The 20,480-nt window shown below is 39.8% G+C and overlaps 1 protein-coding gene across 1 annotated transcript in view; it reads right to left on the bottom strand.

Annotated features, from left to right (window-relative positions):
• ptprsa (protein tyrosine phosphatase receptor type Sa) overlaps positions 1–20,480 on the bottom strand; it is a gene marked incomplete in the record, with an annotated part of 117,012 nt that overhangs the window by 76,803 nt on the left and 19,729 nt on the right. Inside the window, 1 exon segment of the mRNA XM_035653519.1 lies at positions 7,433–7,621. Coding sequence (XP_035509412.1) covers positions 7,433–7,621 — 189 coding nt within the window.

The following is a 20,480-nucleotide window of genomic DNA, read 5'->3' as shown; positions in this document are numbered from 1 at the left end:
AGAGGTTTGATCTTAAGTTGACATGGATCACTCCAGTGGCAATAGCCTTTTCCAAGCCAACCGAACTTGAATAAAGAGGTCAGTAAAACAAGTTAGGTGTGGCACTATTCTATACCAGGTATCTACATTAGTATGGAGCAAAGTTGCTGAGGGAAGAATGGAGTTCCCACTGCACAAGAATTTCAGGCTGTACCTTCAGGCAATCGCAAGTTAAATCAAACAGATTGAAGTTCTTATTTATCCTACAAGTCGTAAACCTGCTTAACTGTGACAGATAGACTCTTCACCTCAAGAATCATTCCTGCTCCCTGGTCATTCAATCTCCTGGCTCTTTCCATTGTTTTATTTCACTGAGAGTTGTATGTTTCTCCATTCTTTGTTTATTGTGAGTCTGTATTGTGTTACATGCCTGACTGCAAGCCAAATGTCCCATTAGGCACAGTAAAATATTGAGCTTATCCAGTCAGTGGCTGGTGGGCTTTTAAATGTAGCCCAAGTTGTTGCTGTGATGTCAAATGCAATGGGTGTGGTTAGCTTTGTTCCCATTCAATGTTCTCTAACCATTTCACCCAACTCCATTTTGTTTTCTTACTTTATCTGTTCATCCATTCCTCTCTCTCTTCTCCTTTTTTGTGTGTCTCAGTCTATCCCACAATTCTTCCCTCTTGCGTTTCTCTTAGTGTCCCTCTCTAAATCTAAGGATGACTCATAGCAACAACATGCCCTTGGCAATCCCTTGAGAATGCCAGCAGGGCAGCGCCAACCCAGGGGAGATGCCCCACTTAGCATAGATGGCCTGCAGGCACAGAGCTGAGGGTCAAGGGTGCACACTGCCCATTGAGCCTAACACTACAAGCCAAGCCAGATGACATATATAATCTATCCAATGTGTTCTGGGTCTACCCTGGGGTCTCTTACCAGTTGAATGTGCCCAGAAAACCTCTGAAAGGAAGGCATCCAGGAGGCATCCTCATCAGACGCCTGAACCACCTCAACTTGCTCCTTTTAATGTGAAGGAGCAGCGGCTTGACTTTACTGCCTTATCTTATCCCTAAGGGTGAGCCCTGCAACCCTACGGAGGAAACTCTTTTTAGCCACTTATATTCGCAATCTCATTCGGTCACTACCAAAACCTCATGATCATAGGTGAGGATTGGAAAGTAGATCTGGTAAACTGGTAAGTGGAAAGCTTTGCCTTTTAGCGCAGCTCCCTCATCTCCACAATGGTCCGGTACAACTGACAACCAATCGACTGGTCGCTCTCCTCAACAATATCTCTCCCAGTCAGTTAAAATCAAGTGAGCCTGGAGTTTAAGATGTAAAGTGGTGCCAGCAATTTCCATACAGTACATTAAGTGGTGTGGGTGGTTACGTAGTGTGGATGGAATTTTTTAATACCTTCTGGTCAGATTGTTGCTGTAGCTCTGCATACAGAGGAGTCCTTTGTGATACCAGCAGGTAGGAGGCAATCACTGAGTTTGAAGTTCTGCCTGGTTTGCAATGTACCTTGGTAAATTAATTTCCTTTCTTTAGAGTTGCTATTCATTGTTTTGCACTGTGCTTATGTAAAAAAAATATATGTCAATAACTGTAGCCTATTATAGAGATCTTAAGTAAGATTTACACTAAAGCACAGTTATGTTGTTATACTGTGTTCATACTCTAAAATTGTGCATTTGCTCCCATTAACCATACTGTAATTAAAAATCTAATTTATTGTTACAAATGTAAGTAGCAAATAACTTAGCGTCAGATCAGATTATTTTAAAGAAACATTTTAAAGAGATGAACACCCATTCATGTATTCTTTCTTACTTGCGAGGTGTTCGTATTCTATAAACCCAGCTTTTAGTATCCATAAACAGTGCACTGTATGCATATAGTTGCCACAGTGATAGTTTAGAGTCATTGAAAAACCAGGCAAAACAACAAGGACATTTTAATCATTTCTGTAATGATTTTGGAAACCACATAATCATAGGTAATCACAAGACAAAGGACAATAGGGGTCTGGGAAGGTTATTTTGTTATAGAGTTAGAATTTAATTAGAGGCTGCAGAAGCTGTTGGTTTATTTTGCTTTAGCTGTGATGAAATTTTAGTCAGGGGTTAGGGGGTTACTAGTTAAAGGTTAGGTGAGGTTAAGGTCAAAGTAAGGTTAAGGTTAGGATAAGGTTAAGGTTAATAAAGCAGGTTTGTATAAGGGGAAGCCATCACATGTGGACCTCATAAAAGACTGTGACAAAAGAGGAAAAGAAAAGAGAGAATAGTAATAAGAAGGAATACGGATATGTAGTATGTAGAGGTTGTGCAAGTCAAAAACAGTGGTTTCACAAAAAAAAAAACTTTTTATGAATGTTTGAATAATAAAGCAGCATTAAGTAGAGATAAATATAAAACTTAGCCAAAGACCTGACCAGGCAGACTGGGTCTGGAGTGGCCAGACTCTATTCAATTACAATGGCAAATCCACCTGTATTACGGGAATGCAACCTAATGGGCATAATCTCCCCTTCTAAGCTTTGGTCAGCCAGGGGTTGATCAGCTTACGGTGACAATGACCTAAATATACCTCAACAGACCGCTGACCTCTTCGCATTATCAAATGCAGCATTATTTGCTCCACAGAACACCCCATCTGTTTTGTTAACCAACCCTCTGAATATATTAAAATATTATTGAAGGATGTAGTTTGGCCAGAGGCAATCTGGCCAGAGATGTTGCCCATCTGCGTGTGAGGCGGATGGGGTTGCGTGATTGGACGAATGTCAATGTCTGACCACCCTCCAGAGGGCGTCTGGCTGACCTTCTCATCACCACAGACACCCGTCTGGGATCCTGGTGGTGTCGCAGCAGGTCTCAGGGAAAACCTGGCTCTTGCTACCACATCTGCAGAGGTTCTAGGCACTCCCTGCTGAGCAGCTTTGATGCAAACAAATGGGAGCATTTTCTTGCACTTTTGCAACTCAACTCATGATTAGTACTCATGATTAGGATGTGCATACGGTAAATCTGTATGTGTAAGGGAGCCATCCAAGGTCAGGTCATGATTTCAAACCTTTATAATAAAAAGGACTTTAATCATGAATATGCACTCCTCCCAATCCTCTCAATGTCTCCCTTGCCTCTGGTTAATCTGTTCTGGCTGACAAGGCAGCGAGGGCCTGGGGTCTGCAGCCACAGGGACTTAGAGAGAAATGTCAGGCTCCCTCCACACCTCTAGAGGAGCACCTCAGGGAACCCTGACGCAAATATCACTGCCCCACCAGCACAGCATGGTCTGGCACATAAGGAACCAGTCAGCCGGCTAGTCAGATAGCTGAATAGAGCTGCATGCGCTATCTGCCAATATATATAATTACAATTGTTAATAAGATGTTGTCTTTTGTTTAAGGTGGAAACGATTGAGATCAGTATGCACATTTCAACTTCCCACGGAGTGAAGGTTACATGAGAAAGGTGGGAGATTTATTTGGAGGCTGAGTATGTTTTTAAACTCATGTTTGCCAACCTACTTCTCATGTTCCCCTTTCTCCTCCCCATCTCTTCCCAGAAAAGGACCCCTCAGTCTCAGAGTTACCCCCTAAGGCTTGAGAGTGTTCCTGAAGCAAAAGAGCCAACAATCAGCCCCAAAAATCTTCAACCGCAATCTGATCAACAGAAGAATCTCATAACATATGCATTCAAGGAGTGCCACAATAACTTTTACCATTTATAATTGACAAAAAAAACTTGTACTCGAAGTACTGAGTACTGAAAAGATGGCAGCCTAGGGGGCTTGAGCATGCAGGCCTTTTTCTCATCAGCATAAATCCTGCCTGGCTGCTGATGAGCTTTCCAGCAAAAGGGCCACAGAAAAAAGGCAAGCCCCAAAGCTAACATTACCTTACGAGATCCTTGGTATTGAAACAAGGGAAAGTAATTTCCCTTTCTGCCCTCCTATAAACACATACAGTATAGTTTGTACTGTAAGTAAAATATATCCAGCCTAAAGTGGCTGGGTATATTTTTGCAAGTAGTTCAAAAAGTCAGGAGGAGTACAGAATGTGGTCAGATGTAACTACCATTTGAGCCCTTGCCCTCAAGCATGGGCAATAGAGCCTTGGATGAAGATTTCCAAGCCAGTGGGGACGTGGGCCAGTTTGGCTAGAAAAGAAAATGCTCCCCTGAGAAAATATTTGGTCAGGACCAGGGGGTCGACCCAACCCAAGTTTGGGATTGCAGGGCTCAGCCATACAGTGATCCTGCAGTGGCCTTCACCTGGAAAGAACCAAACATTCTTTCAGCCCGTATCAGTACTTGCTGCACTTTCCAAGGGTATTTTTGGACAGTGAAGCTGTTATTGTGAAAACTGAGATTCAACCATTTACATCTGAGTATAAAAAACAGCCACTCATGTGTATTGCTGGAGCAAAGTGCATTCTATATATCTTACCAAGAAGACAAACAATACTGTAGGCTATGACTGCACAGGAATAATTGTCTTGGATTCAAACAGAGTCCAATTATTTCCTCAAAGCCTGCTGTCTTGCAACACAGCAGAGAGAGAGAAATAGACGTGACAGGGGGCATCAGCAGTGTAGAATCTGGATAATATAGACAGCTACTTCCAAGGTAACCTTGCACAAGGCACTTAAGACCCCAAACAGTCCAGTAAAGTTGCTAAAATATTGTAGAAAAGATGGTTGAACGGGGCAGTTCCTATGTCTTGCTATACATATTAGCATTAACGTGAAGAAGTACGTTGTCTTAAAAGACTTGCTCAGCATGTTTTCCCCACATAAATAACAATTGGGCTGCTTAAAGGTAGACCGTGATTCCTAACCTCCGCATCCCCAACTCATGTTGCTCTGTTGCTTGTCCTTGATTTTCCTTTCTGCAGTACGTTCAAGTGTGTGTGTGTGTGTGGTTGGGAAAAGATAAAGCTGGTATAAGAAGGAGTGTGGGTGAACAAAAGTAAAAGTTAAGGAGAAATAGAAAGACAACATAGGGAAGAAGTGGCAAAGGAGGACGAGGGTGAGGGGAGAGCAGGGGATGCATGCGTTTTAGAAAGTAATTTAAATATGACATCTGCTTCAAGGACAGTGGGTGGGCTTGCTAGGCTTTACAAGACACTTACCAAAGGTTTCTGAAAATGACAAAGCAAGGAAAGTAAATAGAAAAAGAGGAAGAACAACATAGTTCATTTTAGGTTGAGGTTGTAAGTGATTGCCACGCAAAGATTAAAGAAACTACAGTTTAGCTGGGTCTTGTGTCCTGCCTCAGTATTTTAGTTTTTATTACTATGAGATACAGTCGAAGGAGCAGTAAATGTTCACGTCACAAACTTCTTGTTTACCATAAATTCTATTTACATTTTTTTTTGTAAAAATCCAAATAACCAATTTTAGTGTTAATTTGTGTGTTAATAATTTTGAAAATCTAGTCTTATTTTTCAGTTATATTTTATTGGTTGGTTTATTTTATTTTATTTTATTTTTTCAGTTTTAACTTGTGTTATGGGTCATAGCCAAAAGAAACGTGTTGAAAACTCTGCAATGTGCACTGAGACACATCTGAGTTTCACACACAAATACAGACAAAACACATAAAAAGAGAGACAACAAAACAGCAGTCCGTTTCAGCTAGACAGGACACATGAAGACAATTGAAGAAATCATGAAACAGATAAAGACAGATGATACAGAGGTTAGACAACAGGCAGGACCCTGAATTTCTTTGTCCATCATCCATCATCAAAACTAGCAATCTTGCATATTGTCTCTTAGAAGTTTCATGATCCTACAATACTACCCCAGTACTGCTATACTACAGTGACTACATACAACTGTATAACAGGCAACCTTGGATGTCAAAATAATATTTGTCGAAACACATCACACCATTCTAATATTAATCTACAGGGCAAGATAAATTGACAACTGAAATGATTAAATAAACTTTATAAAAGCTACATTTCATGTATTGTCTAGCAACAGCTCAAAAACCTTGAACGTAAAAAATCCCCCATTATTTTTTGGTGTGGTATTAGTCCAACACTTGGTATTGGTATAATTTAAAAGGTAAATTTGTAATGTCATGAAAACCTTCTTATGAATTGTTGCCTGTTACATGTCGTGCAGTGAATCTGAACAGTTAAAGGTTGCATCAAGGATATACATAATAGGTTTTGGTGAAAAACACTGAATGTAAAAATCTTTGAATATTTAAATCTAAACAACAAACTTTGGCTCATTTACAAGAAAACACCCGAGTGAACCTTTACAGGACAACCTATCCCCAGAGGAGGTCCTTGGACCGCTATGAGAAACAGTTTTCAGTTAGTTGTACATCATCCCGGGGGGAGCAAATAGTCACACACATTTTGACAGAAGGTTTTGTTTTGACATCTTAAAAGTCCAATGTCTGCCACAAAACCGGAGTGCACCAGTAAGTTAAACATGAAACATATCTAAAATTAAAACCATCTTAGGGAGCTATGGAGTTGCTGATGACAAATTGATTCTTTTGAGTGTACAGCTCATGAGGGCCACAACTGGGGCAGGAACTCAATGGCAACAGACTCTCTATTTAGTGGTGTCTGCACTGATTTACGTTTGCAGCAACAAATCAAAGAGGAGTCATTGGATTTTTCGAATTGGTGACAAATCATCGACCTAAAATATCTACCCCTTATTGCCCGGGGCCACTCCAGGGTCTACACTTAATTAGCTATATAATTAGACTTTGCTTTACTGGGCCTCTCAGTGGGGTTTAATCAATGGGAACAAGACAACATATCCACCACTGAGTTGTGTCAGTAGAATGGGGACCGTGCTCTCATTGTCTACTATGACACATTTTTGGGATGTTATGTATCATTTGACCTCATTCAGTAATGTTATACAAACTGTAATTTGTTATTTTCAACACATCAAAGCTTAAACAATCAGTCTTTATACTGTTACACTGTGCTCTCATAATTTGCCATTAAATACTTTAAAAATAGCAAACACGCAAGTTTAACTGGGTCAAAACACATTTGTTTTAAATGTGTGTTGAACTTAACACAAGGATTACATACTCCTATAGAGGTTTAATGAATTGTCAAATCTATTGGGGTACTGCAACTACTGAGATCAGTTGGATTAATCCATGTTGCACTGTAATTAACCTAAAACAAAGCATAGCATTTAGTTCCTTACAAGTTTTCATTATGACAAAATTTCCACCTGAAAGTCACATGTTATTTCAGTGAGTGTTTGAGTAACTGATGTGTTCTTTATCAAACTATTAAATGTTCCCAAGCTTGAGATATGAATCTGTTGAAAAACTAACAATTACAAATAAAGACAATGCAGTCACATTAGTTGCAAAGCACAAAAACAAGCATGTTAAATATTGCCAAAAATGTCCTAAAATAGGCAGCACCATGACGCTTTGGCTTTCCTTACCTGAGCGTAGCTGCTTGATTCGGCCATTACTTGCACTGGGGTCAATGGGCAGGAAGTCTTTGTACCAGGTGATTTGTGGGTCAGGGTTGCCACTGGCAGCACAGAGCATGGTGGCTGTTCGAGTGCGCTCCACCACTTTGAGTTGAGGGCCCATGTCAATGGTAGGGAAGCCTGGTGGGAGTAGGTCCTCTGTGAAAAGAACAGGAAGAGAGGGTACATGATTTCTCTGACTTACAAAGGCAGCCTTTGTTGCTTAAACATGTTCCCACTGAAAGTAGTTACTTGTAATAAGTAGTTACTTGTAATCCATATGCATATATTTCTGTTATCACTATAACTGAGAGCTATAACACAATAGTGATTTTACTAAAATAATTATACTATATATACTATTATACTGCAGTGAGTCTTTTTGACACTTTTTTGCAGTTGTGGCCATCACATTTTTACAATTACACTGCATCAATTAAAATCTCACCAATATCTGCTTTCTAATTTTTTTAATTTATTTTTTTACACACAATTGCTGGAAAAGATATTTGGAGCTGATTGTTTTTGCTGCGACATGTAGGACTTAAAGTGTAATAAGTGTAAAACTGCAGAATGTGTAGTGTTTGTTTTATCTGTGTGAAATTAAATTTGACATCTGAAAACATAATATTATGTTTATGTAAGTGTACAATGTTACCATAAACATTGAAATCATACAATCACATTACGAAATCTCTTCTCAAAAATGTAAAATTAAACAGGCTAAAAGAGTCCAATAAAGCATTTGTATTCAGCATTTTGCTTTCCCCTTACTGCTGAGACAAATGCACTTCTGGAGGTTGAGATTATAGTCAGCATGTACAGTAGCCAGAAAACAAGCCAATTGAGTACACAAGGCTTGGATAAACATGTAAACTGCATTTCATTAAGAATCTGGCTTTTCCAGGGGGCTGCATTAAGGCATTGAAGAGGTTTGAGAACAAAGACCAAGAAAAGCAAGCGTTGTGCTTTCTCTGACTTTTCGGAAAATGATCAAGCATTTAATCATTAGAGAAAGCATCCTGTAGCCAAAAACTCACAAAATGTATTCCCACTATCTAGCTAGCTTGACCATGTGTCTTCTATTTAAACGCCCTTAAAGAGGACTCTGACTCCCTGCATGTATTCTCCATATACCATGTAGTAAATAAAGGATTTCAAATGCAAATAGAAGATCCAAGGGGGAGACAATAGAGTGAAAAGTAATACCAGAAGAAAAGTCTGGTAATCCCTGCAATTTATCCATCCAGTTTCCCCATGTTCAGTGAAATAAATAACACTCAAGTCAATTTGAGTTAACACAGAGCTCTGCAAAGCTACTACGTGGTTGAGACACACTGAAACCGCTAAGGGCCACGGACTGAATACCAATTGAAACTGTCAAAATTCACTCTGACATTAAAGGTGCAGAAGTTGTGGTACAATTTAAGCCCCTTTGACTGTCTTTACTGTTTCAATTATTTTTTTTACAAAGATTGTGGTATCCTTGCAGCCAATACTCCTACATGATTGAACAATTATTCCACAGTTAAGAGATGACAGTGTAGTGTGTTCTATGGTCATTGTTCTCCTAATGCAGACTCCCTGCTCTCTTGGGGCAATTAGTCCCATGGGTCAAATCACTTGACCTTTACCCCAACTGGAGCCAGAGCAGTGACTCATTCTTAGATGATGAGAGCTGAGGGGGAAGTACCCCGAGCTGTAATATGCATCAGAAGCCCAAGGCCACATCGCAACTTGGATAAGATTGACTGACTAAGATGCTGGCCAGTGGTGCAGCAGAGGTCACTGTTCATCTGGAGAGCCAATGACCTCATGTCCACTCTGCAGACATCATGGTGGTGTTGTCTGCACCCGGGGAGTACTAAATTAAGGGAAATTAGGACAGTAAGTTATGTCGCAGTTTTAGAGTCACAGACTTTAAAAGCAGAATTGGTCCGTCCTCCTTTGCTGGACAGGGAGATCTATTCTATATTAAATTTGCCACTTAATACAAATACGACTGTGAGCATTGAAATCATGATGGGTTAAAGTGATAATTATTTCAAAATCTTCTTCTTTTAAGGCATGCCAGTAAAGTATTTCATATTAAATGAATGGCAAAAAGACAAGCAAGAATTTCAGTTTTATGAATGTTAGTGATTAATGTAGCTTACATAATGAATTAGCCCTGAAGGTGTTTTTTTTTATTCTTTAGTCACCTAGATAAATTTGGAAAAGAAAACTTTGTGTTTTTATGAACTTAAATTATATGCTAGAATTGTAAATAAAACATATACAGGAGAACAGAAGGAAGAACCAGAGGGTCTCAAAACTAAGTCCAGACAGTTTACCTATAACTCAGGCTGACATCAGCAGAGCATGATAAATATTTCAATGCTAGGTTCAAAGAACTAAAGGCATTTACACTGTTTTAGGCTCTGTGCTGTATCCTCTCCATTGATTATTAATGATCACCCATGTATAATCTCTTTATACCAAGTTCCCCTGAAGCTTAGAAAAGCAGTGGCAAACCTAAACTTCACTTTAGGAACTTCAGAACAAGACAGGGCAATGTGTTCTCACAAACGCCCTCTTCTGTATGTCATCAATGATCTATGTATAAGTTGGCAAAAAAGGTGCTCCACTCTCGTATCCCTCTAGCTAGTTCTGTCTGTTGGAAAAGGATATCTGCAAAGGGTAGTTCGGGCCTGTTACTCTGGGTGTTACATCTGATGCATTTGATGTTGCCATGGCCTATCTGTGCTTCACATCACATTATCTCTGCCTTCGTGGTATGAAAACAGTAGACAGAGGCCTACACAGACTACAGTAATGAAGTTGAAAACGTACACAGAGTAAGTGGATTTGAGACTAATGAAATTAGGCAAGTGACAGAGGGAATCTGCCTGAAGGAGCAAGGGAGGGCAGAAAAAGGTGGGCGAACAAACAAACCAACCAAAACAGCAGTAAACAAGAAGCAGGGATGGTGGATTCATGGAAAGATTATGCCATTGTTACAGCTGCTCTGACCTGATACAGCACCAGAAGCCTTTCCTGAAAAAACGGCATGTATGCTGGTTACTTACTTCCTCAGGAATAGAGTCTGATACCATCTTTCCCCCTGAAGCTTACAGGCTCTGTCCATAAAGGCAACCATGCAAAAATAAACAGATCACTCAGTGAGGAGTGTTACTTCAGGGTTAGTCAGCCTGACTGTGAATAGGAGAAGGCGACCAATAACATGGGCTGATAGTATCCTAGAATTCCCAAAGGGCCAGTTCCTCATAATGGCGTAGCAATTGCATTTCTATGATGTGTGCTGGGGGTTCTCTGTGATCATATGATAAATCACACAGGACAAACAGAATTGACGCGTGCACACGATTAGTCAATAACAATGTGTGTGTCTATTTTGCCTGGAGCAGCATTCGTCACTTAGGCCAACAATCATCATACTACAAGACACATGCTGCAGTTACACACTGCATCGTGCAAAGAATTCTCAACCTGCCATATAATGTTTAATTTTTCTGTTTTATTTCACAGACGCACATTTTATATATTCATTTACATTTAATGTTGTTTATCACAGTGTAAATGCTAAAGCTAAAATATGATCAAATAAAAAACAAAGAAACTATCGAACCGAGTATATTCTGATGACCATTTGCCTGGTTTGAAGGATATCAAAACAAGCCTCCTCCATTAGGTATAAAAAGAAAAAGAATCTCTACTCCACAGGTACATTTGTTTCAACAGACAAGGTGGGAGCGCTTAAAGATAATCTTAATCTTCCCAGCATGCTACCAATCTCTTTTGTTGGGCCACCTTGTTTTTTAGAGCCACAAAGGCCTTTTTGATGCATCCCATTGATTTAGAAATTGGTCAGTGCTTGTACACACATACTCGTATTGTTGTTGGCAGATGCTGATGAGTGGCACCTGGGCAGCTCAGCTTGGTCCTCTCCACTGCTGTATAACACTTATGAAGCAATGTATAAGGCCTTGCAAAGACACAGCTATAGACCATTCTTTAGTTAATGGAAAACCTTTGGCATGTTTTCAACAATGAAGAATTGTATTTTTCATACTCTGGAAACTATTCAACACAATTGCAAAGATGGCAATTTGCTCAATGCATCTGTTAATTTGAGTATACTTTCAAGTCATGCAAGAGGCAGAAGAGTAACCTAAGGTTTCTGTGATGTTAAACTGTACATGTCCACAACAGCTGTGATGATAAGCATGTCTCTAAAGCTAAGCCTCCTACAGGCTGACCTTATCTAGATTTTGATTTTGTCATTCTCTTTGGCTTTTTACGTTGGCTTGAGTGCCATCATTATGCATAATTGTCTTTAATTTCGCTTTTGCCATTTAATATCATTACACAAGTGACAGGTGCAAAGCCTTTAATCAGCCCCTGGTTAGCTTAGGCACTGCCGGACCGTTAATCTGCCGACTCATGCCTGCTGTTGCGCTCTGCTTTCTATCACGCCCAGTGTGGCCCTCTTAAAAGGTCCGTCCTTTAGACTCATTCACTCCCGACTAATCCCATTTCTACTGATTCACTACTACCAAACATCTCTTTTGATCAACTCTATACAAAAGGTCTTTGTGATTACATATGCTATTTGGCACTTTCATTTTTCCCCAAGCATACAGTACACTGATGAATGAATGGTCTTAATGATAATGAAAATTGAACTTGGAACTCCTAGTGCTATCCTATACCCACTATATAGCAACATAATTACATAGTATTCAACTATCTGTTGCACATACAATGTAATAGTCTGTTATCAAATGTACTTTACACCGTGAATAGTATACCTAACCTATGCTCCATTCAATGAGACACCTGGTAGTTCCAGTGCCTTTCTCTATTCACCTACACAAAGAATAAAACCTACAACTTTTGTAGTGCTGGTGGTACCCAAATGTTTTCAAAAAATTGTCCATATAGTATTTGACATGGCACGTGGTGTCAAAGCTGCTTGTTCTGAGCCATCAGTTATCTCATAGAGCGGAAAGAGATATTGCAAGAGAGAGATAGAGTAAAACTCTACTGACTGGGACTGCAGCAAATGCCGTGGGGTGCTCCACCTTCCCCCACACCTATTACTCATATTATTATTTTCACTTACTGAAATGATTTAATTTCATCAGCAGAGTAATCAGGTTAACTGATTACCCAGCGCCACAGCATAAAGACACAGGCTTTAAGCAGGTCTGTGCATTAATACCACAGAGGGACTGCTAGGAGAGAGACAAGAGTGAGAGAAAAGGAAAGGAATAGCCAGACAGAGAGAGACAAACAGAAACAAAGGTTAAGATTAGAAACTATAAAGTGTGTGGATGATAAACATAGTGGAAGAGGATGAAAAATGCAGAGGCATGCTCTCTTTCACACAAAAAAATGCAATCTGAATAAGTAGTTTAATTAATGGGTAGACCCAGCTACTCAGACTCTGGATACAATGTTGTTTTGCTGTACAACTGTATTTTGGGTGCTGACCAAAAGTTTGTTAATGGTAAGCATAGGGCACCACAGTTCACAAGTTTTCCTGAAAAATGTGGGCCACATATTTAAGACTAAATTGTTCTCATTGACCATACAAGCTTGACTTGTAAGACCCACCAAAGACTTTGTTTAACACCATGAATTTGTATTCTTTATGTTGTGAAAAAGATTTGTTTTTTTCCCTGCATTTGATTGCGCTGTGAAGCAAACCAACTAAAAGCCACCAGCTAATGAAAAGAATGTATGAAGCCAATTGTAAACTTCTCATCTTTATTCCAACAATACACTAGTCTGTTTCACTTAGCAGCTTTGTTCTTTGCAGTTTGCATCTTATGATACAGCCAAATATTCCAACCAAACCAAATGGAAGTTTTAGAAAATTCTGTACTTTCCCTATCTTCATTGCATCTGTATGTGCCATTCCCTGAATTCTATGACCAATGGGATTCCTATTGAATTGCTTGAGAAATATACAAAGGAAGACAGGGGAACAGTGACACAGAAATATCCAGGGACAGAGAAGAACAGCAACACAGGGGAAATCTAATCACAGTGTCTCTGGCCCCAGCACTGATAGCCCTCTCCGGATAGCCATCTCAGCTGAATAATGGTTATTATACAGCCAGCACTCAACCTCTACCCCCCTGCTCTGTTCCCGGAAAGACGCCTGATGTCCCATTGGTATTCTCTACACCTAGCACATCTACCCACCAAGGGCAACATTTACATCAAAATCTCCAAAATACAACCCAAGAGAAATAGTCTGAAAGACCAGTTAAGAGAAAGGAAAAGGGGTGGAAAACACAGAAGGATTGGACACTGAAGGTAAAGCAGAAGTTTTCAGCAATGCTTATTGCACTACAAAATGAGTTTGTTGGGTCAGCGCTCTGACCATATAAGGACTCCAAAGGGTAAACCATCTATTTACTTTTTATTTTCTTACTGGTGCTTTATATGCATTTACAGAGGCAAGCAGTTTACTTTAGAATTTAAGACAACTGTTGGTTGACTGTGCACCCTGTAGGTCTCTGAAGCTGAGAAAGAATAATAAAAAGCTGTTTTTGACAATCGTTCTATGGACTATATGTGTCATGTTAACTTTTGTGCTGTAAATGAAGCACAAATGTCCTGTAAGAAGACGGTCAGATGGTTGATTTCTACAGCAGCCTGCTGCTGACCCCTATTTTTTAAATGGGTAAATGGTAAAAATGTAAATATAATATAAATGTAAATGTTTGAAAACTGTCTGACTGTTCTGAGAATTAGTGGTTGCAAACACTTTCCACACCACGTCCAATTCTTAACACAGCCCATATTAGGCCACGTTCATAAAGCTATCATCACCACTGAGCTAAACAGCAAGTAGACAGGTTGTTTGCCAAAGAAAGGCAGTGATAGCAGCCAAGAGGGGGAGAACAAATGGCAGCAACCACCACAGGTAGCAGCTATGACCAGCGTTTTGTCAAATGTGAAAGCCAAAAGAATCAAGGAAGGGAGGAATTGATGGCAAATACCAGGAACTAATGGAAGTAATGAAAAGCATGTTTATAGATAGTACTAGACAGGAAACAATTTTACCCTCAGGTTGACCAGGATGATAGTGTGCAGCATCATTTCCTGTCCATTATAGGTAAAGAAGGGTACGAAAGACGTCCATATCCCATCAGAAGCTATACTTCGAGAACAAAAGGCTTTTAAATAATCTCTGCTTACGTATAAAGGAAATAATCTATGTAAACGTTTGACTTTGTAAGAGTTCTTTGTGTTTCTAGTGTTTGTTTTTATAGTTTTAACCACTTCTTAACAAAAAAAAAAAAAGTAAATGCTTTCGTGTTAGTGTCTCGTGTTGAACAGCCAAATCTGATCCGACATTCGGGTACAGCCCTAATATCAATATATTACTTTCATTCAAACTCATGAACAGAAGGAAGCTGCCCTGGCGAAAGGCTGCTTTGCTTCCCTTATGTGGTGAGCCACCGTGATAGACACAGCACAGACAAGAGAGAGGAGTAATTGTCTAGGATAGTTCCAAAGATCCCCTGCCTGCAAGGAGAAAAGGTGGACAGAAAAAAAAACAACATAAAAGGGGGAAAAAAAAAATCTGTTTATCCGTCTGAACTGAAGAGAGAAGTCTCTCTCTCTTTCGCTCTCTCTCTCTCGTCAGGCTCCTAAGGCATCTGGGGTAAGACAGGCGAACTCCAGGGGAGACAGGAGATGAGGCCGGGGCCATTAAAGGAAGTGCCTCACCGTAGAGAAACGTCAACCAGTCAGGTCTGGTTTAGTGGTGGGTGGCTTTGAGTGTGCGTGTGTGTTCCTGTAAGTGTGTGCGCATGTGTTTGGGAGGGTGGGACTGTGTGTGGTGGCGCAGTGGGCACCTTGAAACCTGATGTCAGTTTACCACACAGTGTGGGTGGCAATGCTGCTGTACAGGTCTTTTAAAACATGTAATTCTGTTGTTTAATTGTTAGAGTTTTAAAGAATGTATGCCATCTCAGTCAATCACAAGAACAGCTCAGCGTTATTCTCCTAAAATACATCCTCTCACCAAGGTTGGAACATGCTATGAGTAATCGTATGTATAGCCTCTTCATGCTTGTACTTTGCACTGTGGAAAGTTGTACATATATGTGTACATGTATACATATGTACATATATGTTTATATATATACACACACTACTAACTGAGCCTGTGACGGAGCCTGAGCCAACGTTGCATAAGACATATATTTTTAAAGTTCTGTTTTCTGGGATTTTTCCCTGCAGTGTGTGGGGAAATAAATAGGAGCTACATGAGAGCCAAAACTTCTCAACTTCTTTTATACAACTTTTTCAAAATAACTTAAGTGGCTTGGATGCTGTCAGACGATGTAACTATGCATAATTTGATGTCATATCTAATTAATGATGACATTGATGAGAAAGTGTACTTTGACAACTTATCCGGGCGCAGCATAAGTTCAGCAATAAATTTGGAGTCACAAGCAAAGCAGTCTTTCAACTGCAAAATATGTTTTAGAATTCATCATTTAAACAGCTTGCATGATATCTCTCTTCCCTTGTGTCAGTATTTTCCAATTCAACTTCAGTAGTGCCTACTCTGCGGTTACAAACAAAGAAACAAACAAAAAAACTCCCCCCAAAAAATTTAGAATTTTATGTCATATGTGAAAAAAGTCGAAAAGTTATTTGTTTTCCATATAGGAAAATAAATTCCAAAACCACTACTTTATCATGTGATGAACAGGGGTTATATGAAACAACTCCACATACCAAACCTCAAAACAAAGACTGACAGTAATTGCAAAAAGATTTGGAGGGAGGTGGATGGGTGGGGCTGTCTTGGTGGGCCATTAGCTTAGTGTAATTAAACCACTAATGACAGATTTGGTGACACCTTTGGTGAGCAGAGCAACAATTATGAATATGTAGTGGCTGGAAATGAGCAGCAGGCAAGTCAGAAGACTGCTTAGTAATTGCTTAATGTCACTTCGGGATGTGGAGATGACAAGCGGACATGGCAATAAGGGTCACAGAGGATGTGGGCATTCACTGGGGCGGGAACAGTTGGAGTGTTGGATAAATAAGTCACTTAAAACGATGACAAGACTGAGAGGATGTGGGTAGAATGTTGATAAGCTAGGTAACAAGCAGGACTGTTAGGAAGAAAAGTGGACAACCGAAGACCTCAGCTACAATTTCACCACCATCATTTCCTGCTGTAAAGCAGCATTTGACAGAGCAATTGGTGAGTGGTCAAACTTTCTCTTGTCAGTAAAAGGAACCTGCAAAAAATGAAAAGAAAAGAAAAAAACATACAGTACGTAGCGCACCAAATTAAAAAACTATTTCCCCTTCAGCTGTAACAACCCAATGACATCCCCATTCTCGCATAGATGTGATGCTTAAACCGAACTCTGTGTATTTTAATGAAGGATGTGACAGAAAATATGGGTTTATGGTTTGTGGGTAGAAGAGAAAGATAGAGGCTAGAAAACACATGTTGGATGTGGCTTTGCTCTTTAGGAGCCAAAGAGCACGATGTTCTTTAAATATGAACAGCTGCTGTTAAATCCAGTAGGATCTGGGCTGCACTCCAGAACACAAGCTTTGTAATCATGAAGAAGTCCTGGATTGCATCTCCCAACTGGCCTCTCTTTGACTGCAATTTCCTTAACACTCTTGTTCTCCATTTGTCCCTCTGATAGCTATACCTTTTATCTCACTAGGAACTGCAAATCTCCAACATTATTCATATGATAACATCTTGGTTTTAATAAGATTTGAATATTTGTTGATTATGCATTTTGTTTTATACACTGTTTGAGACTATTTAGGTAAATGTATGTCTTTTTTTTCCTATACTCAATCTTAACTGAGTTGTATTCTCTCATCATAGAATAAATACTCAATAATCACGTGGTTAGGCTTACAGTCCACCTTTTACCACAAGAAGCATAGGCACGTCACTTGTGAAGCACACAGGACTTTAAAGTCTTATCAACTTTGCCAATCCTGCAGGCCCTCGTCATGACCTCTGTGTTGTACGACTTCAGTCACCTGGGCTGGTGGCTCATGTATATGCATGAATCTGGTGGTCCAGGCCATATCTCCTTGCTCTTCTTTATGTATGAGTTGGGGCATTGATGTCACTCGCACAGGAACCACCTCTTTCTCCCAACTCTCAATCCCTACTTAGGTGTGGGGAAAAAAGCTATCATAGTATAGTCTGGACTATTAATTTTCTGTATTATTGCATTGATATTGTGGTTTTTTTTTACCCATGTTCACCTTACATTGTAAAATATGTTCCAAAACGCAATTATTAATATTAGTATTGTGATTTTTTCCTATTAATTAGAAGCCATTGTGAGCAAGTGATTCTGATGTCCAGCTGCACTGATAGTCCAGTTGACATTAATATGAAATTGTGTGCACGAACATGCAGTAATTGCAGGATTGCACAGAACTAATTTACATTTTATTAAATCTTATGGGACGAAAATACTGGAGCAAATTTAATGAAATATAATGACAGACACAAGGGAAGGTAGGAACCAGATGCAGGAAATCTAACTTCTTATTTCAATCAAAGTTTAACTAAATAGATTTTGAAAATTCTTGGACATGTAACAATACATTTACTTAAGGGGATTAAGTGATTAAAACATTGTTATTACATTAATACTGATTTGTTAAGTTATTTATTATTATTATTATACTATTGCATGTATATTACATTATATTTGAAGCCATCAGATAGTGTATGAGTGGCATTTGTCATATATGGGGTTCTACAGTTGGAAGGTAGCAATGAGTGTTTTATAGAGAAAAAAAAGAAGAAAAAAAAATTGCCACTATCAGTTTCTCATAAAGGAACACATTATGAAAATAACCTGATATGGGAGGAAACATAAGGCTATCTACTGCTACAGGTTGAATCACCAGGACAATCAAACCAGTGAGTCCTTATCGTTGTAAAAGCGTCTCAGAGACACTGATCTTTCAATTTAGTCTCCTGGCCAACGTTGCTGCGACAAAGGATCCATTTATCTAAACGTTCTAGCCAGTAATAAACCAATCAGCCAGACCCTAACCCCTCTTCTGCTTGCCCCTTGCTCTCCATCTCCTTGCCTCTTCATCTCTTTCCTTTTTCCCTTCCTTTTTACTCTACCCCAGAGTCTTATATTGGCTATGGCCAGGTGTCTAGGGTGGCCAGGGTTGCTCTACTCGAGCAGGAATTATATGAAATTGATGGTAAAAGTTCAGGAGCCAGCCACCCCTAACTAGAGGGAAGCTCCTTCCACTTATCTTGCTCCATCAGCACCACCTCTTTTCTCTCTCCCTCTTTTTCTTTATCCTTTTTGGTACCACTCAGCTTGTGTCCCCCTTCTTCATCCTCCAATCAAACCTGATTACTGCATTACAGGTCCCAAGGATCAAAGGATTCAAAGGCCATAAACTCTCATCTGAGTGAATTTCCTCTGGAGGGAACTTTTTCTACAACAGAGGAAGACGGGATGAGAAAGATAGAAACCTGGCAATAGTCTGGCAGGCATACAAATGCCAATATGGAGGTATGAAGTATGGAGGGGGGAGAGAACAGGCGAAAGGTGGGTAGAGAGATATCCTCCAAGAGTGGAAAAGAAGTGCTGGAGTCATTGAAGGACAGCAAAAGGAATATTTCTTAGGAAAAAACCCAAAACGTATTTATTCACCTATGAGATATCAGGGGCATGAGGGCCATCCACATGGTCAACATCCACCTATTGATTTGTTGAGCTAAGCCTGCCCTCTACTATACACCAATAACACCAATAACAGCTAAAAAATCCCAACACAGCAAGAAGTACTTCATAAGCACCATTACAGAGCAAAACAAGACATTTGCTGCACACATAATCTTCCTCAAAAAGCCCAAATAACCAGAAAACAAAACATTTTGTTGTTTAGTTGGTGTGATTGTGCACACAAAGGAGGAGCATAAGATTTAACATTTGTAAGGGAAAAAAATTGCTTGAACTGACTAGCTGATAACAGGTGCCTAATGCAAAAATGGGTTCACTGTCAGCAGGTAACCCCTGCCGCTGGGTGTAGATCTTAACAGCACTAAACAAATGTATTATTTACTGGTGGAGGCAGTGCGTGCTGCTGGGGAATGAGAATTGACTTGTTTGTCAGGGACAAGCTAAAGATAAGCAGTTGGCAAAAACAACAGAGAGTACATAGCATTAGCTCAATGTGGACCTGGTCACATAAGGCATGTCAGGGTCTCAGACACTGATAAGAGAGTCATGTCTTCTTTCTTCCCACTGTTTATTTTAGGCATTTATATGTATGTCATTTTGTGGACACTTTCATCCAGTTGGCATAAAAAGTCTAAACATTTTTGTGTGGACAATGGCGTCCAGCTAGGTTACCAGCAGAGCACATGCAGTCAAGATGCAAAAAAACACTTAAAAGTCAACATTTCTGCAAAGTCTCCAAAGTGTGTAGCTTATCCCCATTGTCTATTACTGGGCTCATAGTCTTGAAATCAACAGTACAACAAAACTACAATACAAGAATTCTACTATTTCTTCTTCATATATTTCTTTATTCTAGTGTTTCAAATATAATGTCTTTTTCTCCTTCTGACCCATTATTTTTTCTAATCACCTTCCAGCCACTCTTTTCTGCATTTTTTTCTCCTATCTTTCTTGCTCTCTTTATAGGTGTATGAGACTAGTGGGAGAGGGCAAAGATCACCTTAGAGGCAGGCGGAGAGGAAGAGGAAGAACAGCCAGATCTGTTGCTGATACTGCCAAGCTTATTCTTCACTGTCTCATTACAGGTTGACCACTGCCTGCCTGCTGGCTCTCTTTCTCTCTCTCTTACTTTTCCCCTCCTCTCCTCCCAAAGACTTAAACACACCACAAACACTGTCACACACTGACTGTTAAACATCCATGCTTGCACACACATCAGGAAACTAACTCTCTCTTTGTATCTCTCGGTTGCTTACACACACACACACACA

The sequence above is a fragment of the Morone saxatilis genome, unplaced genomic scaffold (genome assembly GCF_004916995.1).
Source record: "Morone saxatilis isolate NCDOM2014 unplaced genomic scaffold, NCSU_SB_2.0 Contig12, whole genome shotgun sequence".
NCBI classification, from domain to species: domain Eukaryota; kingdom Metazoa; phylum Chordata; class Actinopteri; family Moronidae; genus Morone; species Morone saxatilis.
Note: the sequence above shows the minus strand (reverse complement) of the source record. Positions and strands in the feature narration are given on the sequence as shown.